This window comes from Melanotaenia boesemani, chromosome 10 (assembly GCF_017639745.1).
Source record: "Melanotaenia boesemani isolate fMelBoe1 chromosome 10, fMelBoe1.pri, whole genome shotgun sequence".
Classification (NCBI taxonomy): Eukaryota; Metazoa; Chordata; class Actinopteri; order Atheriniformes; family Melanotaeniidae; genus Melanotaenia; species Melanotaenia boesemani.
The window spans coordinates 12,940,692-12,964,473 of NC_055691.1; the positions used below are offsets into that span (position 1 = coordinate 12,940,692).

Sequence of the window (23,782 nt, forward strand, 5' to 3'; positions counted from 1 at the left end):
AACACATTAGCATAGTTTTTAGAGCTGGAATCCAACTTTTCACCACAAACAGCAACAGTGAGACATGATTTCTGATTCTGGCTGCTAGCTCCAGAGTTTCTGTTCCAGTGTGATGAGACAGACATCTCTGGAACCAGCAGAGTCTCTGCATTCTATTCTAGTCTATGATTCCTTGTTTGTATGGAGAAATGATCAAAAGCTTTAAAGTGGACAGAGCTGTTCTCGTGGGTTTCTACATTCCCATATAACTGCTGGGGTTTGAACTGCGGTTTGGATGCCGATGCTTGGTGGAGTCTTTTAGCTGAGTTTCTCCCGTCATGTTGCTATGCTACATGTTAGGATTGCTGCTTCCTGGTGTCTGCTAACATCTGCTGGGCTGTAGGATCTCATGCTGAACCCTGGTTAAAATCCCCTTTCTTCCACATTCTGATGGTCAGTTTGAACTCCAGCAGGTCATCTTCACCTTGTCTACATGCTGCCATGTGATTGGCTGGTCAAGGAAATAAAACCAAGTTTTAAAATAATCTTTGTATCGCTGAGGAAACTTAAATTTCTGTTGGAGCAAAATGAAAGAAAACTGAAGTGTTTAAAGAGCCGCCATGTTTGAAAAACCTTTATTGAGCCACAAGTGGACGGTCTGAGCAGCACTAATAAGAGCATGAGTGCTTCATTGTCTCCTAATCAAGACCATTTCAGCTCATCACGTGTCCACATGTGTGTGATGTGGACATGACAGGCTGGACGTTGTAAGAAACACACACACATGCAGTAGAGACAAGGAAGAGGAGTAAATCACCATCACTTCATTATTTATTTTCCCTCCTTATCAAGGTTGGTCTGCTTATTTATTTCTCTGTCTGTTGTCTTCGGTGAGTTAAACAATGCAAGAAGATTACTGCTCTATCTCGCATTATTTCCTTTTCAAGCTGCGCACGTTTCATGTACGTCCGTGCACGTGTGTGTGTGTGTGTGCATTTTAATTGGTCTGCCGGGGAAAAGAGGATGTGTTCATTATCGTCCTGTCCCAGCCTCGTCCCTTTAACGGTAATTGGAGCGATATTAATTGCTGCGTGGTGGCTGGTTGATGGTAGCACCATGATGCTGCACTGATACGGCCTTCGTCTTTCTTCCTCCTCTTCCTCTTCTCCTCACAAACTAACTGGCGGGTGAGTGAGGCGGAGGGAAGAGGGGAGAGATAGCCCCTCTATCAGCTCCGGAGCAGGCGCTGTCTTTATCAGGAGCACGATTGGCAAAAAGGAAACTTTGACCGGTCTGAATTTTTCTCTTATCGTCAAGCCCTCCCCTCCTCCTCCTCTTCCTCCTCCTCCCACCCTCCATCCATCCACCTTCCTCTGCGCTCTCCATCACAACTAACACCCTCCTCCCCCTCATTGTTTCTGCGCGTGTTCGCAGGCCTCAGCGATGTTGGCCATGTATGTGGCGTGAACGGAGCTGCCAATCGGTTGCTATGGAAACAGAACTGCTTTTATCTCCTCTGGGAATGTCGGCATTCCTCTCGCTTCTCACTCTCGTTTAGACTGTTTTCACTCCACCAGGCTCCTCGGTGCAGCTGTTTCCGCTTTCATGACTCATTTATTTGTGTGTGCACATGTGGGCTCATGCATGTTGGCCTCATGCACGTGTGGGCTCATGCATGTTGGGCTCATGCATGTTGGGCTCATGCACGTGTGGGCTCATGCGTGTTGGCCTCATGCATGCGGCTTTATTAAAAATCCCATCACATTAGCAAACTTCCATCACTGGTTTCCATCCCTGTCTCAGGACGTGTTGGGACTTCCAGGACTCAGGAGTGTAGTTTCTGTATTTTAGAGCAAACCTCCTTGTTTGCAGCCCACAGACTGATTGATTGATAGATGTGTTGGTAGCATTACTTGGAGCTCTACAACAAAAATTTGTTTTAATGAATATTGATATTTACTGGATAGGAAACTAATGTGATGATTGACCAAAGTTGAATGAGTCCACAGTAGAACCAGCAGTCTGAAGGATTCAGGTAAATATACATTCATTTCTCTATAATGGCTTCGGACTAAAACAAAGGGAGCCTCCATGGTGAGTAAACCAGGTGTAACACCAGAACTAACAGGAAAATGAACAAGGACATCCAACCAGGACATTCTGGGGGTTTGTCCTGGTGGTCTGTTTCTACCACACATGCTTAGGTGCTTGGATGCTCCACCTGCCCAGTCCTCCATGTTTACAGGAAACTTCTCACACATTAAACAGACTTCAGTCACAATATATATTGATTGATAGATGTGTGGTACAATAAAAAATTAAATAAATAAATAAATGGTGGATTAAAAGTTCAACAGAAAAACAGTTTCCTTTCATTTTCATTTTAGCCTATCATGTAGCTTAATACAGTCATTACTTCCTCCCAGCCAATGACAAAGCAGGCATGCTGTCATCAAGCCCCGCCCCACTCAAATCACTACAGAGAGCACGTAAAATAATCAGATTGTTTCTCTGAAAACAATCAGATTATTTCTCTGTTAATCTGATTATTTCTATGATAATAATCAGATTATTTCTCTGATAATAGATTATTTCTCTGATGACAATCAGATTATTTCGTTTAATAATCAGATTATTTCTGTGATATCTCTGTTAAAAACGTGTGGTGGAAATTTCCTGTAGATATATTCATTGTTATTTTATTTGTTAGATTTACTGATGGAAGCTCACACTCCGCTAACACTTTTTTTTCAATAAGAAGAAGATAAAAAAAAAAGATAGATCACCTTAACAGACATCCCTGCTACAGTCATACACATTGTTATAATAATAATAATAATAATAATAATAATAATAATTATTATTATTATTATTATTATTATTATTATCATTATTATGACACTGTAAAATGTTTTTATTAAGGACATGGAGAAACATACATTGATGCTGCCTGTATCCTGACTGTATCCTTGGTATTGACACTAAAGCAGCATCCCTGCTCCATTTGTAGATTCTGGTACCTCAGAGTTTGTGGGTTTAATTCACGTTCCTGAAGCCATGAATTCCAGTGGTTTGGCCACTGACTGATTTCTTCATGACGCTGGAAGAGAAAACGGATCTCCAGGCTGCGACTGACAAGGGATTACTCTGACACCCATTTGCATATCAAGAATTTTAAGCAGCCAGGGAGAAAATATGGAACCCTGCAGCCTGCAAGGTCATTGAGAAGATAGTTTTCCCCTCTCCTCATAATTTATTTTGCATATCATGCAATATGGACACTCTGTAGAATAAAGAAGGCGGTTTTGCATATCATGCCATCCCTGATAGGAAGCAGCTCTCACCTAGACTTCTCAGTGCAACCACCCTCATCAACCCCCCACAACACACATCCACATCATTTGAAAAATGACTGAAGCCTCTAATCCCTTCCCATTATTATCTCTTTGTTTTCACATGATGTGAAGCCACACAGCAACTCCAGTCTGATGGTCACTGAAAGGAGAAGCAGAACCAGATGAAAAAGCTTGGTCTGTAACGGAGGAATTTATTCACATAAACACAGAAAAGCTACAAGCTCCAGTCCACTAATGAATTATATTATCTCCAAACAGGAAGAAAAAGCCCCAATGTTGTTGTTTTCCCTCTTTCATGTGAATATCAGTCCGGAGAATAATAGTAATGACAGCAACAAAGAGCCATTTGAATAAAATATCTGAATAAATTAAGAGATCCTTATCAGAAGGTTAGAACACAAACTGTGCACAGAAAGGGAAATTAAAATTTTCATATCTAGGAATTACTGGTTTTCAGATGAGAAATAATTCATATTTTTATCCACTGAAATATAATTAACAGATTAATATTCAATGAATTTAGACAAAGCCTGAAGCATGAAGTTTCTAAGTAGACCCTGAAAACTGTAGGCTTGTTTCCACTAGCTGAGGGATGTATAGAGACACCGACTGCACAAACCAACATTTACTTTCATACAAGATCCCACATGGAAACCCGGGAAAACCAGGATCTTTGGGATTAAAGCGTTTATTACTGCCATTAATTATGAAATGAAGTAATGATTATATTCCCGGTAATAACCTGACTAGTTCAAACAAAGGAACCAAAACAAAGAAGAATGGGTCATAAATCCCACCAGAACCATGCATGAGACCAGTTTCTGGTTCTTATCACCACTGGCTGCTGTACGGGGAATTAAACACATTCCAGTTGTTCCACTTCTGCTCCGGTAGAGACGCATTTACGGGTCTGTGGCTCCGGTAGAGACACATTTACGGGTCTGTGGCTCCGGTAGAGACGCATTTACTGGTCTGTGGCTCCGGTAGAGACGCATTTACTGGTCTGTGGCTCCGGTAGAGACACATTTACTGGTCTGTGGCTCCGGTAGAGACGCATTTACTGGTCTGTGGCTCCGGTAGAGACGCATTTACTGGTCTGTGGCTCCGGTAGAGACACATTTACTGGTCTGTGGCTCCGGTAGAGACGCATTTACTGGTCTGTGGCTCCGGTAGAGACACATTTACTGGTCTGTGGCTCCGGTAGAGACACATTTACGGGTCTGTGGCTCTGGTAGAGACACATTTACTGGTCTGTGGCTCTGGTAGAGACACTTTTACTGGTCGGTGGCTCCGGTAGATAAACATTTAATCTGCCAGCTCCTCAAACCTGCAGCAAACGCTCGTTTCCATCCATGATTAATTAGTCGTGTTTCCTGGGTCTGCTCTTCTGCTTGAGAAACTAATTACTGATCAAAATTTGCATTTCTTTTTAAAAATAGGTCAGCATTTAAGTCCTATAGAAGTTCCTGTAAAAATATGCGTGTTAGTTCTAAAACTAAAGATCTAATGGGTCCATAACTACAAGATCTCCAGCTCTGGTAAACTAAACGAAAACCCCACAAAATCTGTTAGTAAGCCAAATTCTTCCGTTATTTATAACTTTTCACCACTTTTACATGTTCCTGTTAAAATGTGCCATCCAACAATGGCTTTTGAGCATTCCCGGGAATCCAGTCCAGTATTCCCACTGTTTTCTTGCTTGCTCAGCACTCCTGCCTCCTTATCCTTCCCAACAGAGTTATTTAAATTAGCTCCAATAAAGCATCCTAATGGCAGGCGTAATAAGGGTTATTATTGTTTAGCAGGCTGTGTGTGGGGTTATCGTACAGTAGTTAATTATAATGCAGCATGAAGGCGTGCTGTATGCTTATTATCAACGCCCTGAGTAGGAAGATGGTGGCTGCTGCGTTTGCAAACGGAGTGTGGCAGCAAGGTGCTCCTTCATCACTTTCTTCCTCACTTTCATCCATCTGTCATGAATGCTTGGAGGAGTACAAACTTCACATCTAAATAGATTTATTTCCAACTGATTGTTACTTCTGAACTAAAATAATCAGCGTGAACACATGCAGAGGAGGAGGATAGCGTGGATCTACTTACAGTTACATAAAGTGTGTATTGGCTGTTATCTGGTTAGCCAGGAGTGGAGATGGTTTACTCCCAGTGTAGAGGCCAGATGTCATCTCCAGACTGGTATAGGTTAGAGGAGGTGAAGTTGTGATGGAAGGATGAAGGCTTAGAGAGGAAAATGGGGATGAGAGAGTACGTATTGAGTTTTTAGAGAGCAGGGATGTCTAATGAGGGGTGAAGAAGGGGTTAAGGTTTAAGGATCAATAAGAGCGGGAGAGGACAGGTGAGAGGTTTGAAGTGTTGTGTTCCAGACAGTGAAATTACGGCTCACAAGGGAGGAGGTGGGTGAAGTAAGTAATTAATGGAATATGAAGAAGAAATCCTGTTCGTTCTGTGGGTTTAAAAACTGTTTTTAGGTTAGCTGATGGCATGTCTGCAGGGCTGGTTTATTCATTTTGCCGGGAGGATACACCACCACCAAACTAAAGAACTTTTAAAATCATCGTCCCTTTTCCATTTTACCAGTTTTATGAAACGTCCTGTCGATGAACATAGCAGCACAGATGGTTGAACATCCTGAAACCAAACAACTCCTACATCCAGAACAGCTTTTTAGACTAAAGTTTTCCTGCTCTTTAGATGAAGGCAATGTTGAGGGTGTGATGTTGACCGAAATGATGTTGATGGTCTTTGACATCATCATCAGAGCGTTCTCCAATCTAAGACGTGTACTTCTAGTTGTTTCATTAGATGGTTGAGGTCATATTGTTGTACCAGGCAACAGTATCAAAGTTAACAAAGGAAATTTTCTCTTGAACAGCAGTCTGGATTCCTCAGTGTTCCATCAATGGCCTGCTGATATTTAGCCTTTTTATAGATGATTTGCCTGCAAACAGATGGCAGCTTTATGCAGATGATGCAGGTAAATAAACACTGAGCCAAGTCACCAAAGGCCTGTAAGACGAAGCTGGATTTTCTCTCATCCAGATAACTTCAGGGTTTACCTGGGGTTTTCTGTACAATGAAGCTATTTCAATTACTGGGTAAATTACCATGGTAACTTAACCGAACAGCGAGATCAACAAGTTTAAAAGCACCATCTCCTAACCAATCAGATCTCTTGAAAAAATGTCATGCCCATCTTTAGAACATCCAGTCCAGGGTGGTGGTGGATGGTGAGAGGAGGAGTTTTTAGGGACAGATGCATCCTGTAGATGAAGAAATGAAGCGTGGTCTCTGAGAGCTGTGAAGGAAGTTTCTGTCCTGGTTCTAGACGTTCCCATTTAGCTCCACCAGGGTTGATCTGAGATACTGAGCTTAATAATAACGCTCACACATGGCAGAACTGCAGAACCAGGAATTTATGGAACCACAACTACTCGTGTCGTCATAGCGAGGAATTAATATTCCATCATAAAAACAGGGTGCTGAACCTAAACAAACTGAATAGAAAATATGAAGGAAAAGAAGGAACCGAGGAAGCTCCGCCCGAAACGTCTGGGCTGTAATAATCAGAGTGATGTCCATTTAAATTGTCCAGGAATTAATGTCGTATAATTTCACTAATTTACGCTTTAACAGAGTCAACAGTTTTCTGCCAGCGTTCCTTCCTGGCTGTTGCTACAGCAACAGTGCTGCTTCTGGCCTGGATGATGTGTTCAATTCTTCATATTTGTAAAAGAACAACGGTCTGCTCCTCCATGGTGAAGTAGCTGCTCTGCAGGGTTTCTCTGTGATTAGTCAGATGCTGCAGACTCCGACTATAAAAGGGGCTCACATAAAAATGTTACTGCTGGCTAATTTACTGATCTTTCTTCACATATACTCCAAAATTCCTCCTTCCAGCCATATTTACAGGTGTCCAACTCTTCCAGACAGAAGTTCCCTCCACATCCAGCCTCTGCTTAGTTGAAGAGGCATGAACATTCAGACCTAGACCTACTCAGATCAGACGACTTTGTTCTAGAAACATGTCGGTTCAATGTAATGTCTGGTCCAGTCGGGTCGGACATTTCCAGTCTTATGGACAGATTTATCTGGTGAGGCAACTGGTTTCTGTCGACATCACCATCATTTCACCCGATCTGAACACAGAGGCGGTCGGTCTCCTGCTGTACTGCTCACTTTGTTCACAAATGCTTCATCCAATCATTGGCTGGATTTATGTGGTATTCGGATGAATAATGTGGGATGTAAGCGGCATCTGGCAGCAGATTTCCAGCCCAACATGAACAGTGTGTTGTTCACACATCAGCTGTGAGCAGATCTGAGTTCAGCGCATCCGTCACACTCCTCAAACGCAGTAACCCTCCTCCATATCTGCAGCCGGCAGGAGGACGTTGCTGCCAGCTGTCACTTCCAGCTGTCCGTCAAAATGCCTGGATGATGATTGGTCGTCCTCCATCCACACAGCTTGTTTTATCAAGATTTTTCTCTCTTGTTTTTTTTGCCATTTTAAAGATGTTAATTTGTTTGCATCTGATACAAAGACACGACTCCTTTTGTTTTCACACCTGAAGTTTTCATTTTATGAGAACAAGCAATTATATATTGAGATTTTTAGGGAAGATTTAGGAGACTTTGAACTTGGCATGTTGGTCTGAGTATTTACTGGGATTTTCACCCACAACCATCTACAGGGGTTCTAGAGAATGGTCTGAAGAAGAGAAAATATCTAGAGCAGCAGTTGTCTGGACCAGGATGCAGCAGAAGACCACACCGGGTGCCTCCTGTCAGCTAAAAAAAGGAAACTGAGGCTACAATTCACACAGACTCACCAACACTGGACAATAGAAGATGGAAAAACGTTGCTGGTATGATGAGTCTCCATTTCAGCTCCACATTCAGATGCTAGGCTCAGAATGTGGTGAAAACATCATGAAAACATGGATCCATCCTGCCTTGGATTAACACTTCAGGCTGCTGCTGGTGTAATGGTGGCGGGATATTTTCTTGTCCCACTTTGGGTCCCTTAGTACCAACGTGACCTGGTTCAACCACCACAGCCTACCTGAGTATTGTTGCTGACCATGTCCATCCCTTTATGACCACAGTGTAGCATCTTCTGATGCTACTTCCAGCAGGATAATGCTCCGTGGCCCAGTGCTCAGATTATCTCAACCTGCTTTCTAGAACATGACAATGAGTTCACAATGGCCTCCACAGCCACCAGATCTCAGTCCAGTAGAGCAGTTTTGGGATGTGGTGGAACAGAAGATTCTCATCATGGATGCAGCCGACAAACCTGCAGCAACTGTGTGATGCTGTCATGTCAATGTGGAGCAAAACCTCTGAGGAAGGTTTCCACCACCTGCTCCCATCTATGACACCAGGATTAAAAAGGTCCAACCTGGTACTAGAAGGTGGTCCTGGTGAAGATTTGTTTCCACTGATAATTTAAAGATGAATATCTTATAAATGTTAGGTTCTTGTAGCAGGAATCTTGTAAGTGGTCTAGTGCAGCCTCTCCTGGGGCCTTATTTATAAATCTGGCATAGGAACAATAACCAGCGTACGCCAAATATAGTCAACTTTTGGTATTTATAAAAACTAAACTTGACAGGAAAATGTTTCTACCTCCACGCAAACTCTGACCCAGGCATACGCACAAAATCTAGAGAAACGGGAAATGGTGACCTCAACGGTCCAGAATAAAATCAAAGAAATGATGTGAAATGTGAGACATTTGTGCACAATCCACTATTACCTTTCACACCACATGTTAGATATTAAAGCTGTTTGCAGAAATGAATAAAGACGCACATTCAATATTAATTCTTTTTAAGAATGCACGCTTGGAGGGAAGATAAAATAGGAATTTAAGGAAAAAGGAGATGATATTAATAAGAACCTTAACCACTAAAATATATTCTGTCATTGTGAAACAAAACTTCTGTGTTATAAAATCCATCCAGCTAAATAAGGTGGACAGTCTACTGCCAGCGTAGCAGTCAGTGTGAAAAGTAGCTTTGGTTCCTCATTCCAGCTTGATATTTTTTTTTATTGTTGTCCCAATTTCAGCTAACCTAAAAACGGTCTTTATTTCCTGCCACTCCTTGGCCACCTGGTTAATGGCGGTGAGTGTGTCCCTCTGCACCGCCCACCCAGCTGGAACACCCAGCAACTAGAAAGAAATATTATTTAACACTAAACAAATTGCTACCAATCTCAGATGTATCTGTCCATATTAATTTTACAAATTAAAACAAATGACTAAATTACCGGCATCAGTACTGTCATTTAGCAGACACTTTTCTCCAAAGCAATTCACCACTCGGGGAATCGAACGGATGCTCTCGTGACTGAGATATCTAGCCATGTGTTCCAACTCCTCTGGAAGTTCTTGCGTTTTGACAGTGCGTTGACAGCATCTGCCACCTGCTGCCACTATTCTGCCTTTCTGACACCAGTAATGCCCACGCCGTGCCCACCAATTAAACATTTTTAATTTTGTCAGCGTGGTCCATCAGGACCTCTGTCTCACACTCCATAACATTACATTTCTAAACTCTTTTTCCCTCCCGAGCAATCATGCAAACGATGTGATGAATATGTGCCATACGCATCCACCTGACCATTTATAGCCACCTTGTGGACGTGGGAAGGCGTTCCCCCACGTGCGCCCGCTTTAGAGTTGATTCTGATTTGTGTACGGAAACAGGTGTAGGATGTGCGTGTAGTTTGCTTTGCTATGCGCAGTTTTATAAATAAGGCCCCTGTTCTCCATGAGACTGTCCCTTCTCCAGCTGTCTCCATCCATGATGATTGATGGGTGGCGGAGCTAATCTACAGGACCATTCCTCTGTGCTGTCTGGCCGCTATCAGCCCAGCGGTCCTCAGTGTGGCAGGCCCGGCCATGGTGCGGGATGCACGCTCCATTACCGGCCTATCACATTCCTGAACTGTCCTGCAGACATCCTGCACACCTTCCTCTCCATGCAGAGTTATCTGATCTGCTCATAGTCATCGTCTGTGATGGAGACTCGCTAGCTGGAGAGTCCACGTCTGTCAAGGGGACGTCTGGAATATGTTGACTTTCTAACTCACCAGTTAATGATGACGCTACTTTAGAATGGAAAGTCTCTTTCACATGACTGCGTCTTCGGTTTTCCTCGTCCTGCCTGTGCAAGGCTGAAGCATCAACCATCCTCATCTCATGCTCCTTGTCCTCTTGCTTCCTTATCTCTCTCTCTCTCTCTGTCCTCCGCTATCTCTTTCCCACCAGCTTCCTTCCTTCATCAGGCGACCATCACTCGGAGTTTAGTGTTCAGCAACAACCCAAAAATTAAAACCGTTTCATGGTCAGTGGCCAAGGTTTCATTTAGTTTATATCATTCTTATTTTAATTTACTTAAAATGTTATTTTATTATTTATTTTATTGAGATTAAATTTTATTCCATTTCAATTAATTCTAATTTGTGTATTTTATTTAAAGAGTATTTTATTCTTATTTATAGAATAGAATAGAATAGAATAGAAATACTTTATTAATCCCTTCAGAGAGCCCTCAGGGAAATTTGGGTACCAGTAGCAATACAACACCAACAGTAAAGCACAAGACACAATATGTACAGGTACAAAGTAAATAGAGGCAAATAGAATGCAATAAATATAACAATAATAACAATAAGATAAGTTAAATAATTTTAACTTTTTATAATTTAATTCACATGTTAATTACTATATGTATTTGTTTTGTCCTTATATCTATTTTTATTTAAGTTTTAATTGGTCAAACTTTTTCTCTATTTTTTATTATTTTGGTTTTTTTTTTATCTGGAACAGGTCTCTTAAAAGACTCGTTGGGTCTCATTGGGATCACCTGTATAAATAAAAGTTTAATGAAAAAATATTTTATTTGAATCTAATTATTATTATTATTTTATGTATTTTCTATTTTATTTTAATCCAGTCTACCGCTTAGTCCAGTTCAGGGTCGCGAGGAAGCTGGAGCCTATCACAGCAATCAGCAGGCGAGCGGCAGGTACACCTGGACAGGTTGCCAGTATGAATATATGTACATAAATATATACTTGTATTTATGTGTTTCTACATATGTTTTTGTCCATAACGATTGGTTGTTATTCGGCGTGTTGTTATTCAAAGCGTCTGTGTTTACCTGAGACAGAAGTGCCTATTTCTCAGCGAGGACATCTTTAACTGAATCAGGTGTGTTGTGAAGGTAAATGTGTGTGTCTCAGCTGTATTGATTCATAGGAAGACTTGTGGTTGTGTTTCAGGATCATAGCATGCTGGTGGAGTTGAAAAGCCAGCCGGCTCCCTGTTGTTTTTTCCATTAAACTCAGCAGCAGGCAGAAAACAGGAATCTCTTTAACATCCCGTTTGCTCTCCGTTCGCTCGCTGCTCGGTCTTAATTATCCAACCCCTAAATGACCCTGGGTTTGTGGCGCCTCTGCAACTTTTCCACATCTCCTTCCTGGGCCGAGCTGCCGAAACCAGTCTGATTGAAATGTCCTTTTCTGGGAGCCAGAAGGAGTTGTTAAAGCAGACGTGAATTAATGATTGAATTAATTATCAGAGTCACATACCGTACAATTAATTCTGTGGCTTTGCCTCAGTCTTTTTTTCCTCTCCCCATCGGTGCGGAGAGAATGTCAAGAAACATTTTCTAATTAATTTATGTGATTATCAGGGATGGTTTCTGGAAGGTCTTCTCTTTCAATTTGTGACAGCAGACGAGAGAGAAGGCTGGAAGAGATAGAGGTCTGACTCGGGAAAGTGCGCACACACTTCCAGCTTCCAGCATGTCTGCTTCCTCCATGCATCCTCACTTTTTACAATCATCAGCATCCAGACCAAGCCCAGACCATCTGTGGCTCCTCCCTGGACCCAAACGGACCTGGTCACACTGGACAACCGGATCCAAAAACCTTAACGCTGGCAACAGAGTGTAGGCCAGACAGATCATGTGATCAGTTACCGGGCAGAACAGCAACTAAACCGTGAAGGTGTTGCAGACGTTAATTAGAAAATAGTTAGTCCTGGATGCCTCCTACACCACATCAGAAATGTTCGGCTTTATGTGCGTCCACTCAGGTTCTGGCCTATAGATGCTGGTTAACCACGCTACCAGCCAGGTGTGGTCTATAGATGCTGGTTAACCGTGCTACCAGCCAGGTGTGGTCTATAGATGCTGGTTAACCGCCCTACCAGCCAAGTGTGGTCTATAGATGCTGGTTAACCGCGCTACCAGCCAGGTGTGGTCTATAGATGCTGGTTAACTGCGCTACCAGCCAGGTGTGGTCTATAGATGCTGGTTAACCGCGCTACCAGCCAGGTGTGGTCTATAGATGCTGGTTAACCGCGCTACCAGCCAGGCTTGGTCTATAGATGCTGGTTAACCGCGCTACCAGCCAGGTGTGGTCTATAGATGCTGGTTAACCGCGCTACCAGCCAGGTGTGGTCTATAGATGCTGTTTAACCGCGCTACCAGCCAGGTGTGGTCTATAGATGCTGGTAAACCGCGCTACCAGCCAGGTGTGGTCTATAGATGCTGGTTAACCGTGCTACCAGCCAGGTGTGGTCTATAGATGCTGGTTAACCGCCCTACCAGCCAAGTGTGGTCTATAGATGCTGGTTAACCGCGCTACCAGCCAGGTGTGGTGTTGTGGTGGTAGCAGAAAGCAGCTGATTGATGGTTCATCCTGTGGGGAGCATGAACACACCACAGCATGTTCTTTCTTCAAATAAAGCCAGTGTTTTTGACCCCAAACTCCACTGCAGACATAGTTTTACATGAAAGTCCCCTTCCTTCCATATGTCACATGAGCTGTGTTTCTTTTATCAGCAGTACATAAAATTGCAGCTGATTGGCATTTCTGCATGTGAATGTCAGTTATCTCTGCTTTCATTTGTCTTCAGCGAGGAAGAGGAGGCTCATCTCATCAACAGCAGCCCTGTCACTGATTCTGTTTTCACCCCCTTCGTCCTCCAAACAGAAAAAATGCTTCAAGTTTCCATCTCAGTTTATCTGTCTTCACATATTTGTGAATTTGCATGTTTGCTTCTTGCTCTTTCTGCTGCTGTATGTATTTTGTAGATAAAAGTTCAGCAGTGCAGTTAAGAGAAATTAGTTGGGTAAACAGTGGTAAATGTCAATGATAAAGTTCTGTTGAAGCTCATCTGATTAGCAGGGCTACGCAGGTGTCTTATCTTGCCTGTGCAACAGAGGGTAAAATGGAAATGATTGCGTGGTCCAGAGCAGTAGATGCCTATCCCACAAACGTCTATCTGCCGGACTCCGGGGACCCGGGGGTGCTGCATGGAAGATCACGGAGAGAGGAAGATGAGAAAGAGAAAAGGAGGCGCAGTCGGGTCACGCTTGTTGTTAGATTGAGTCGTTTCTTTATCAGGCTGCATTAAAATGACAAGAGTGGTCATTAATGAGAAACGGCGGATAGGAGGCATGAAAGCAGGTTTTAGACCAGAATAACACCAGAAGCGGCCAACCGAGCCACTCCTGGAAAAATCCTCCACGTTTACCTGGACATACCTGTTAATAACCACATGTGATGTGACCAGTCTGGGGACTCCCACGAGGGAGCAAGATGGGAAGGAGGGGGAGGCGCTGGGATTTGTCATTCAGCAGAGGTTAAACCCCACCTATTAACACCAGGTCGCAGCAGCACGTAGATAAAGATTTCCTGTTGTGTGGTGTCAAAAAATCAATAGCTCTGCCGCGATGTGCTCATTTGATATCAACAATAGTCTTTTTAAAGTCAATTAGGCCGGATGGAGAAGACGGCCGGAGTTCGGTTACATCTTTTCTCTTTTTTCCTCTCTTATTGTGAGCCAATACCCAGTGTTCCAGCACGTTCTCGTCAACGGACGACCATGAAGCTCACGGAAGTGATCTGGGATGTATTCTGTCATCTGAAGGGAAAATAAATTTATTAGAGCTTTTCATCTGTGTGGCGTTATAGATTCCTCAAATGAAGATTAAAACACAGTAGAGGGGATAAGTAAAAAGATTTCATCTTTAGTCTTATTAACTTCATTTGTTAAAATTCTTCCATGTTTACATCTCAGACCTGCAACACATTCCCTAAGCTCCCTTTGTTAGACCTAGTTCCCATTTCTTTTAAAGATGCTGTAACACAGAACCCTGATCCACCCTGATTCATCCCCATAATGGTAGTCTGACTGTAGAGGAAGAAGTCTTTCTTTGACAAACTCTGTTTCATATTTTTTTAATTTTTTCTCACATGTGGAGACACATTGGTTCCTCTGAACATCTTCTCTCCTTTTGGACCTGATCATCACCTGTTGAAAGAAGGAAACTTCCTGATGTTGTCTAGTGTGTTTCAGCCAGAAATGTGTGATTCTTGTGCTGATACCAACCTCATGCTAGATCCTGATGTAAGGATGGAAAGACTGTTGTCATCTTCAGTTTGGGGTAAAGCTTGTTGAATTTCTCCGGAAACAATCTTCTGAAACCTTCTCGTCCATCTCTGGGATAAACTTTTGCTTTGCATTCCTCCCAAACTTGTAGACAGTTTCCACTTAATAAGCATTTTTAATAATGGATGGGCTCAGATAAGAGCCACCTGCAGGTTTAATTACTGTCCTTCCACCTGGAGACATATCCGCAATTAATCTACTGGAGTAAATGTAGGAAACCACTTTTCATCTCGAGTCTTTGAGTTTGTAGATTCAGACTTACTGTTATTTCTCAGTGATCTTGTGTTTCATTGTGTTGGATCAATCTAAGTTTTTATCTCTGAAACGTGAACAATAAACTCATCACTCTGCTGTGACACGGTGCTGCATTCACTGCCCTTTGGAGAATCGAGCCTGTCCAACCAAGGCATCTGTAAATGGTGCAAAATGTCCACAGTTAACAGACAAATGAGCGCTGAGTGTCCAGCATTATGCAGGCGTTTTGGCCTTGGACGTCAGGGCGTGATCACTTCACATCTGCAGGGCGTTCCTGTGACATTTCAGTGGCAGATACTCGAGTATTTAATGGCAGGTGTTTTCCCAACGCATCAGACGGAGGCTGAATCTGGAAACCAGAAACACTTTGTTATTTCCACCAACAGAACAGATTAATTAAACTGTCAGGATGAGACAACAAGCAGCACTGATCCATGAATCCTGTAAGAACCTGATCTCAACCTGCTCCCCACGCACACACACTTTCACACACACGGATTGGTTAATTGCGTTAGCCATTTCATTAATGACGGACTGATTGTTTTATTGTCTTGGCTCATCAAAGAGGTGTGGACGCCCCAGTGGCTGCTGAAGCGTCCGTATTGATAAGGCTTTGTGTGTGTGTAGTGATGGGGGGGGGGGGGGGGGTGGACCCGTGTGTGTGCGTGCGTGTGCTGAAGTGCTGGTTTATATTGATAACAAGCCCATCCAGCATTGTGTGTTTGGGAACGGGTCATCCAGCACTGATAGAAACTGTGTGTGTGTTCTCTTTGCATATGCGGTGTGGCAGCAGTAACCAGGACCAGCTTTTTGATGAGTAGGGGGTTATTATGCAGGCAGGGGGTGATTAACAGGGATTAGAGTTGATAGAGGCCTCAGAAAACAGAGCTAACATTTTAACCAGCAGTGGCCATTAGTGGAACATGATGAAATATTTACTTACCGTCCACCTTCTAGTTCCGGGTCGGACCTTTTTAATCCTGGTGTGATTGATGGAAGCAGGTGGTGGAAACCTTCCTCAGAGGTTTTGCTCCATATTGTCATGACAGCATCACACAGTTGCTGCAGGTTTGTCGGCTGCATCCATGATGAGAATCTTATGTTCCACCACATCCCAAAGGACTACTTTAATCATTCCCAGGATTAATTTACTCATTCCTAGGATTAATTTACTCATTCCTACATGAAGAGGACTGCTATCCTCTGGTTTCCAGTGAAAGTAATGTGGTTTTCTTTAGGAGGAAATGACCATTTTCAATTTCTACTGTGTTCCAGGTGAATCTACTCACACAGTAACACGTATCTGGATTATGACACTTCTGTAGTAAACTCACGTGTCTCAGCTTTCTGTAGAGACCAGGATTATACATACGGCTCTGGCTGTTGTGGAGATGGACTCTGTTTATTCTGGGTATGTTGTTTCAGAGGCAGAAGATATAGGCCTCATGAGGAGTTTTTTTTCTGTCTCACAAAAATGAACACTAACACAAGGGTTTGTCATCATTACTCACTTTGACTTTTTTCCTGCTGTAATAAGGCAGAAACAACTGACTAGCCACCCTGTTTTCTCACTTTCAAGTGACAGTCTGTCACGGATCCAGAAGTTTCTAATGCATTTAAAGAATGGTTGTCATGGCGATCTGAATGCTTGTAGGCCACCTGTCAACCCGCATGCTTGTTGTGATTGTTCTAAATCCTGCAGGTTTTACATGTTTACTGCTGAAGAACCGGAACCAGATGAATGGGTAAACATATTTGGACAGAAAACCAGCTGTTGATGGCAGTTATTAAAGTTGAATCAGGTGTGTTGGAGCAGGAACGATCTAAAACCTTCATTACTGAACCCCTACAGGACCAACTCGACTAATGTTCTAAATATTCTTTCCACACGTATGGTGGAGTATGTGGAATTATGTACACGTCATCCATCGGTCATGAAAACCTTCGAACGTCGTGTTCAGCCTCGACCCTCAGCCGAAACCTGAACCTGAACGGCTCCGGATCAACAGGTCAGCTGACTCTCGTGTCGGCCTTGTTTAGAAGTTAATCTGTGTTGGCTCACTGAGGTCAAATCCTCATACCGTTTCACAATGAGGGTCAGAGGAGCTGGTCAGGCTGATAAGCATCCCATGTGGGGAGGATTGGCCAATAGGATGGAGGCAGACTGGACATTGATGGAGTGCTGAGATAAAGAGGGTCAGCGTGGCCAAACTGAGGCCCCGTTGGGTGATTACAGATACGATAGCGGCCGGACAGACGCTGGACTTGGGACTCTACAGCCAGCAGGTCAGGCAGCTATCGCGTTAAACATCTACGTCATCGTCTGCTTTATTTTCAGAAACATCTGTGAAATCCAACTCAGAACTTGAATTAGGCTATAAAACATTCAGGCCGAGTCGAGCTCATGTTGCGTCTGCCTGGCATCGGTTTCGGCCCTGGTGTGGCTGAGAAGGACCCAGGTTCACCATGACTGCTCCTGTTAAAGTACACAAAGCCAACTGGGCTGATCCTGATAAAACGGATCTTATCAGCTCCATAAAAAGTGACGGCTGCAGCACCTGTGTGCTGGAGGTGATACGGCGCTGCCGGTTCAGAGGAACAAACCACTTCCTGTTCGCCTCCGCCACAGAAAACCCAGGTCTGCAACTGCTTTTATTAAGTTAACGTCTTCTTCTCACTGCTTCCCCTCAACCCCCCCGCCACCCGGCTGTGGGAAAGCCATTTTATCAGCGTCTGTCCGTTGTTCTCTGGTGGGGACAGATACAGAGAAGATAGATGAGTGTTTTGACATGGAGAGTGTTAGACAAACAGTCTTATCAGGCCCGCCACTTTAGACCGACCCCCCGAAACAGCCTCCTGAACCATGGGGAGGTGAGGAGGGAAGTGGGGGCGGGGAGATATTTTATGTTCTGATCAGAACCGCCCCATCACATCTGGTCCAGAGTTCCCACTGAAATGCTTCCTTATTCATCCTCAGTGTGAACTTCAGACTGCTGCACTCCGGATGGATTGGGTCCCCCCCAGGCTATCCGGCTCTATCTGAGCTGCAGCAGCAGGCTTGGACCACAGCCGTCACCATCATCTTTCTACACCTTATCACCTCACTTTGAGGAACTAAGGGGTCAGATTGAAGCGCTCGGCGTGGATCAAACTCCCCCTGCCGTCCGGGGGTTGACAGGACACCCTGATCTGCCCAGAGGGTTCAAGTTTAGGCCAGCAGGGCTCGTTCATCTGAGCCCTTCATGTCCTCTGAGCTTGTTTGCATCCTGGAATCAGAAATAATCTCAGCTCCACGTCAGACATTGCATTAAACACTACATGTTGAATTTTAACCATTTCTTCCTGTTTCATCCTTCTCAGATGACCTGGAATTCAGCCACAACGGTAGTGACAGCAGTGTGGTGGCCGCCAGGGCCCTCCATCCAGACACAGTGTGGGGCCCCTACCCAGGAATCCTCCAATCAGAAAGCAGTACAGATGACCAGGAAAGAGAGGTAAGAGATGATGAGAGCTCTGCAGGAACCCAGAGTTGGTCTGATGGGCAAGACACACGGGATGAGACAAACGGCAGCGACGGTGGCTGTGTCGCGCACCGCGTTCTCCAAACATTTTTCTCTAAGAAATGTGATTAGTTATGATATTGAAGGGAATTTAGACATTTTCCAACCAGTCTGTGACGGACAAGGAGTGAAGGATGAAGTCAAAAGATTTTGCTCCAATCAAAATCTTGCTGTTGACTCTACTGCACAAAGAAAGACATCCCTGGGTTCATCCTATTTTACAAACAAGGACATAGCATGGTGAATATCATCATTTGATGGTGGACCTAAAGGCTGATCCAAATAAATTGAGAACCTACATTCGGACAACTTTACCACGGCTGCCTTTTATTTACATCTCTATAATCTTTACGTGAAGCGTCGTAAAGTATGGGAAAGTCGGACACAACTTAAATGATCTGTTCCTCCGTGTTGAAGGTGTTAGCAGACTGTCTAGCCTTCTCTCATATGATTGGTCAGTCCATGAAAGCCCCTCACTGATTGGATATAGTGCCATGCCACAGCAACAAAAATTGAGCATTTTTCTATTTTCTTGTGTCGCAATCCCCTGTGTGTACGTCTACGTGAACGAGCGCAACATTTCACATGCACAAATGTCACCTGTCGCTTGGCTGGAGGAGGGCAGCGATTTTCGCCTCATCACGCAGATTCCATTAAAAATGATGGAGAAGGTGCAACTTCGCCTCCCGTGTGTCGAGCCCATGAGACCTTCTCCAGCTACTGGTGCAACAAGGAGGGAAACCCAGACAGTTCCTCACACCCCAGTACACAGGAATACACACCAGGAATAGACCCCAGTACACAGGAATACACATCAGGAATAGACCCCAGTACACAGAAATACACACCAGGAATACACGCCAGTACACAAATATGCACAGGTATCCTCCTCCATCCTCCTGTCCTCCTCCTACTCTCCTCCTCCTGTCTTCCTCCTCCATCCTCCTCCAACTGTCTTTTATTTCCCCATAGCGCCATCCTCCTCCTCCTGTCCTCCTTCTCCTCTCCTCCTCCTGTATTCCTCCTCGTTCTCCTCTCCTCCTATCTTCCTTCTCTCCCTCCATCTCCTCTCCTCTCCTCTCCTCTCCAGACATCCGCCTGTCTTTTATCTCCACATGGCGCCATCCTCCTCCTCTCCTCCTCCTCCACCCTCCTGAACAACAAACCCCAGTGATTGATTCCTGCCTGATAGGCTCTTATTTCTAAGATTTCCTTTATTATCAGTGAGCAGATACACGCACGTGCGTGCGTGTGTGTGAATGTGTGCGTGCGTGTGTGCACGCTCACCCATCACCTTTTGTTCTCATTCGTCCTTTTCTTCCTGGAAACTCCGGTTGGTTTCTCTTCCTCCTCACAGCTTTACTTCCATGTGGAAAACATCTTGTTCCAACTCCTGAATCCCATTTTCCTCCTCTTTCCCTCTCGCCCCTCCTATCTGCCAGCTGAAGGAGTGAGGAGACGGACCTTCGCTATCTGCAGGAGATATTGGTCGTAATCTCACATTCCTCCTGTGTTTCTCCCCCCGTCACTCCACCTCCCTCCCTCCCTCCCTCCCTCCCTCGGGGTCAGCAGGGGTCAGGGCTCCTCTTCTGCTGCTCCAGCTATCAGAAAGTATTTTCCTCCTCAGACATGATCTCACCTCATGTTTTAATCGGGAAAGAAACAGAAAATGTTCATCAACTCCTTTTTCAGAGTTCTGTTTAGACTGAGGTTGTTTTTATGTGTTTTAGGCAATAGATGTAATCAGATTACAGTCCCAATTCTTAAAACTGTTGGTTCTCTATGTCACATGTAATAAACCAGAATCTCATTTCACTGGATGGATGGATGGGTGGATGGGTGGATGTATAAATGAAATGTAATAAATTAAAAAACCTAGACATATATGAGCAAATTCATAAAATCATAGAAAATGCTTTCCCCCCTGCTACAGAGTAAAAAGGATGGATGGATGGAGGGGTGGATGAATGGATGGATGATGTAAGGATAAATAGAGGAATGGATGGATAGAAGGATGAAGGGATGTATGCATGTATGGATGGATGGATGGATGAATGGAGTGAGTGAGTGAGTGAGTGAGTGAGTGAGGAAGGGAGGGAGGGAGGGAGGGTTAATAATTCAGCATTGGGTGTGAGATAAACCCTAACCAGCTGGCGGAGGACATTCATCTGAATAGATCTCTAATGAAATTCATTATGGAGGCAGTTAAAGGGTCAAAATCAGTCCATGGATGGATGATGGACAGATGGATGGATAGATGGAGGGAGGGAAGGAGGGAGGAATGGATGGGTGAGACATTTCACCATGTGATGGAAAATATGAGGTGATAGTGAATCTGATGGCAGCACGGTGGAAAAAGTAGTTCCAGGGTGATGTTCAGCATGGTGTAGCATCCCCTCTTCTTTTAACATTTAGCAATGTATGTTTAATTATTTTAAACACCATCAGCTTCATGAATGAAAATCAGTGGAGAGCCAGATGAGATCCAGTCCTCGGTCTCCCTCCATCAGATCTCCTTGGTTAGTTTAGTGGTGTGTTAACTGGGCCTGTGTCATATGGAAATCCTGCCATTTGCATCTCTTGAGAAAGAGGCATGAAGCCATTTATCTATTTAAATATATTCTGGCTGATATGGCTGTTGGACTTTAGAACAGGGTATAATAATGTTTACTGATCAACTGATCAGCTGGCTGCTGATTCCTCACAGTTTTTGGTTGAGTGAACAAGCAGGTCCTCGTCGGCAAGCTTCCCATGGCAACGCAGGAGCGAGCTGCCGCTGTTCTGATTGGATCACTCAGAACAAATCTGATATTATATCTCCTCTGCTTCTGATTGGATCCTGCTTTAATTAACTGATAGTGGCAGGGTGTGTGATTGAACCAAAGTTGGAGGATTGTTTTGAAATTTTAGCTCAGATGAAAGACGACATGAGCAGGAAGATGCTGGAGCATTCATGCCTTCGCTTTGTTGTATCTGGATGTCCAGACTGAAGTCTGAGCTCCATCCTCGTTGCTCTGTCGGCAGCAGCCCACCCCATCCCTGTCTTTCGTGGAAAGGAGGCCTGAAGGCTGGATCCTAGAAGGAGTAGAGTAGGGGAGTTCAAAGCGTTATCACGCACCCAACGTCTTTTCATCATGTTTTAGAAACAAGCGTTCGCACTAATCCCCCAATAATCTCTCCAGGAGAACTGGGGCGATAAGGCGCGCCACCCACGGCTTTCTAACACTTTTTGGGTAGTTTCTTCTTGCTGTCTATCTCTCCTCCTCTTCCTCGTTCCCTCGCTCCCCCTGGAAGGACGAGTGAAGGTGATCCCCATCTCCTCCCCTTTCTCTCATTCCTCTCTCTCCAGCATTTTTTTCTGCAACTCAGAGTTGGTTTGTTTACATCCTGATTCTGATCTTCATAGTTTATCTGGACTCATCAACAGTGTGTCTCTGCCTCTGTGTTTCTTTCTTTCCTCCTCCCATCAAATTAGAATGTTAATTAAAACGCTGCTCCTTCAAAAAATGACAAATCCATGATTACGGTGAGTGTTGAGGCACCTTCTGCGATGCCCCCCAGAGGAGCCAGAAATATGAAGAACATTAAAGAGGATCTAGAGAGCTGGAACAAGACGATGATATGTATGAAAATGCTTCTTTCCTTAAACTTTTCTTTATGAGTTCATTATTCTCCTGCCTGAAACAACATACCCAGAATAAATGAGTACAATCCTTACAAAAGTAGTCCTATGAATAAGTAAAGTAGTCCTTGGGAATGACTAAAGTGGTCCTAGGGAATGAGTAGAGTAGTCCATGGAATGAGTAATTTTCATGCCGGGCCTATGGACCATGGAGATGGCCAACGATCCTGAACTCTTTTAGAGTTTCCGACTGCGTCCACCAGTCTGTAGACCACATGGAGACGGTGTGAAGGCCGTGTGATGTGTACGGATGCTTCCATCTTTGTAGATTGTCTCTCCCTGAGCTCTGACCAGGGGCCTCATTTCTAAAGCTGGCATAGGAACAAAACCTGGCGTACGCCAGTTCAGGTCAGCTTTTGGGATTTATAAAAATGAAACTTGGTGGGAGAATGTTCCTACCTCCACAGTTACTCTGACCCTGCCATACGCACAAAATCTGGAGAAACAGGAAACAGCGACACCACCGGTCCAGAATAAAATCAAGGAAATGCTGTGAAATGTGAGACATTAGTGCAGAACCACATATTACCTTTCACACCACGTTAGATATTAAAGCGGTTCGCAGACATGAATAAAGAGGCACTTTTGATGTTAATACTCCTGAGGGCGCATGCTCAGAAAAAAACAAAAAAAAAAAAAAAACTGGATTTCCAAAAAAAAGGGAGACGGTATTAATAAGAACCTCAACCAGTAAAACATGTTCTGTCACTGTGAAACAAAACTTCCATGTTATAAAATCCATCCAGTTAAAAAAGGTGGACAGTCTGCTGCCAGCATGTAGCAGCCAGTAAAAGAACAGGTGGAAAGTAACTTCAGTCCTTTATTCTAAGACCCAGCAGAGCGGGATCAGACTGGAGGCTGGAGGTCTGGAAGTGATGCAACACTTAGGAAACAGGTGGACAAGCTCCTTGTCCACCTGTTTAATAGCAGTGAAATCCGTGTGGAGAAATCCAGAGAAATCCTGTTCTTCCCTTTTTTTTTTCCTCCTGAGCCATCATGGAAATGATGTGATGAATATGTATTATAGGCGTTCACCTGACCTTTTATAGCCACCATGTGGGCGGGGCAAGGCGCTCCCTCACATGCACCAACTTTAGAGTTGATTCTAATTTATAAACAGAAACATGCGTACGCACGCTTTTATAAATCTTGAAGTTTTTCTGCGCCGCATTTCCTGTTTTCCCTGCGTACAACGCCTGTAGTCTGCTTTGCTACGCTCAGGTTTAAAAACGAGGTCCATGGACTCTTTCAGTTCTCACCTTCCTCTATAGATCTAACCGGATTACCGCCACCTGCTATTGTCCTCCAGGGCTTGACGAATCACATCTCTCCTTTGGTTTAGCCCACTTCCCACCTTCCTGCTCACTCATTAATTCCACCCATCGCCTCCTTTAGCAGACAGGCCTCTTACAGGTGTGAAGGTAATATGTGTGAATCTAAACCGGCTCTGGGTGGTGTT

General features: G+C 44.0%; 1 protein-coding gene across 1 annotated transcript in view; it reads left to right on the forward strand.

Moving 5' to 3' along the window:
- The window catches only part of zfpm1 (zinc finger protein, FOG family member 1), a 93,014-nt gene that overhangs the window by 52,393 nt on the left and 16,839 nt on the right, over positions 1–23,782 (forward strand). The window contains 1 exon segment of the mRNA XM_041996022.1: positions 18,442–18,575. Coding sequence (XP_041851956.1) covers positions 18,442–18,575 — 134 coding nt within the window.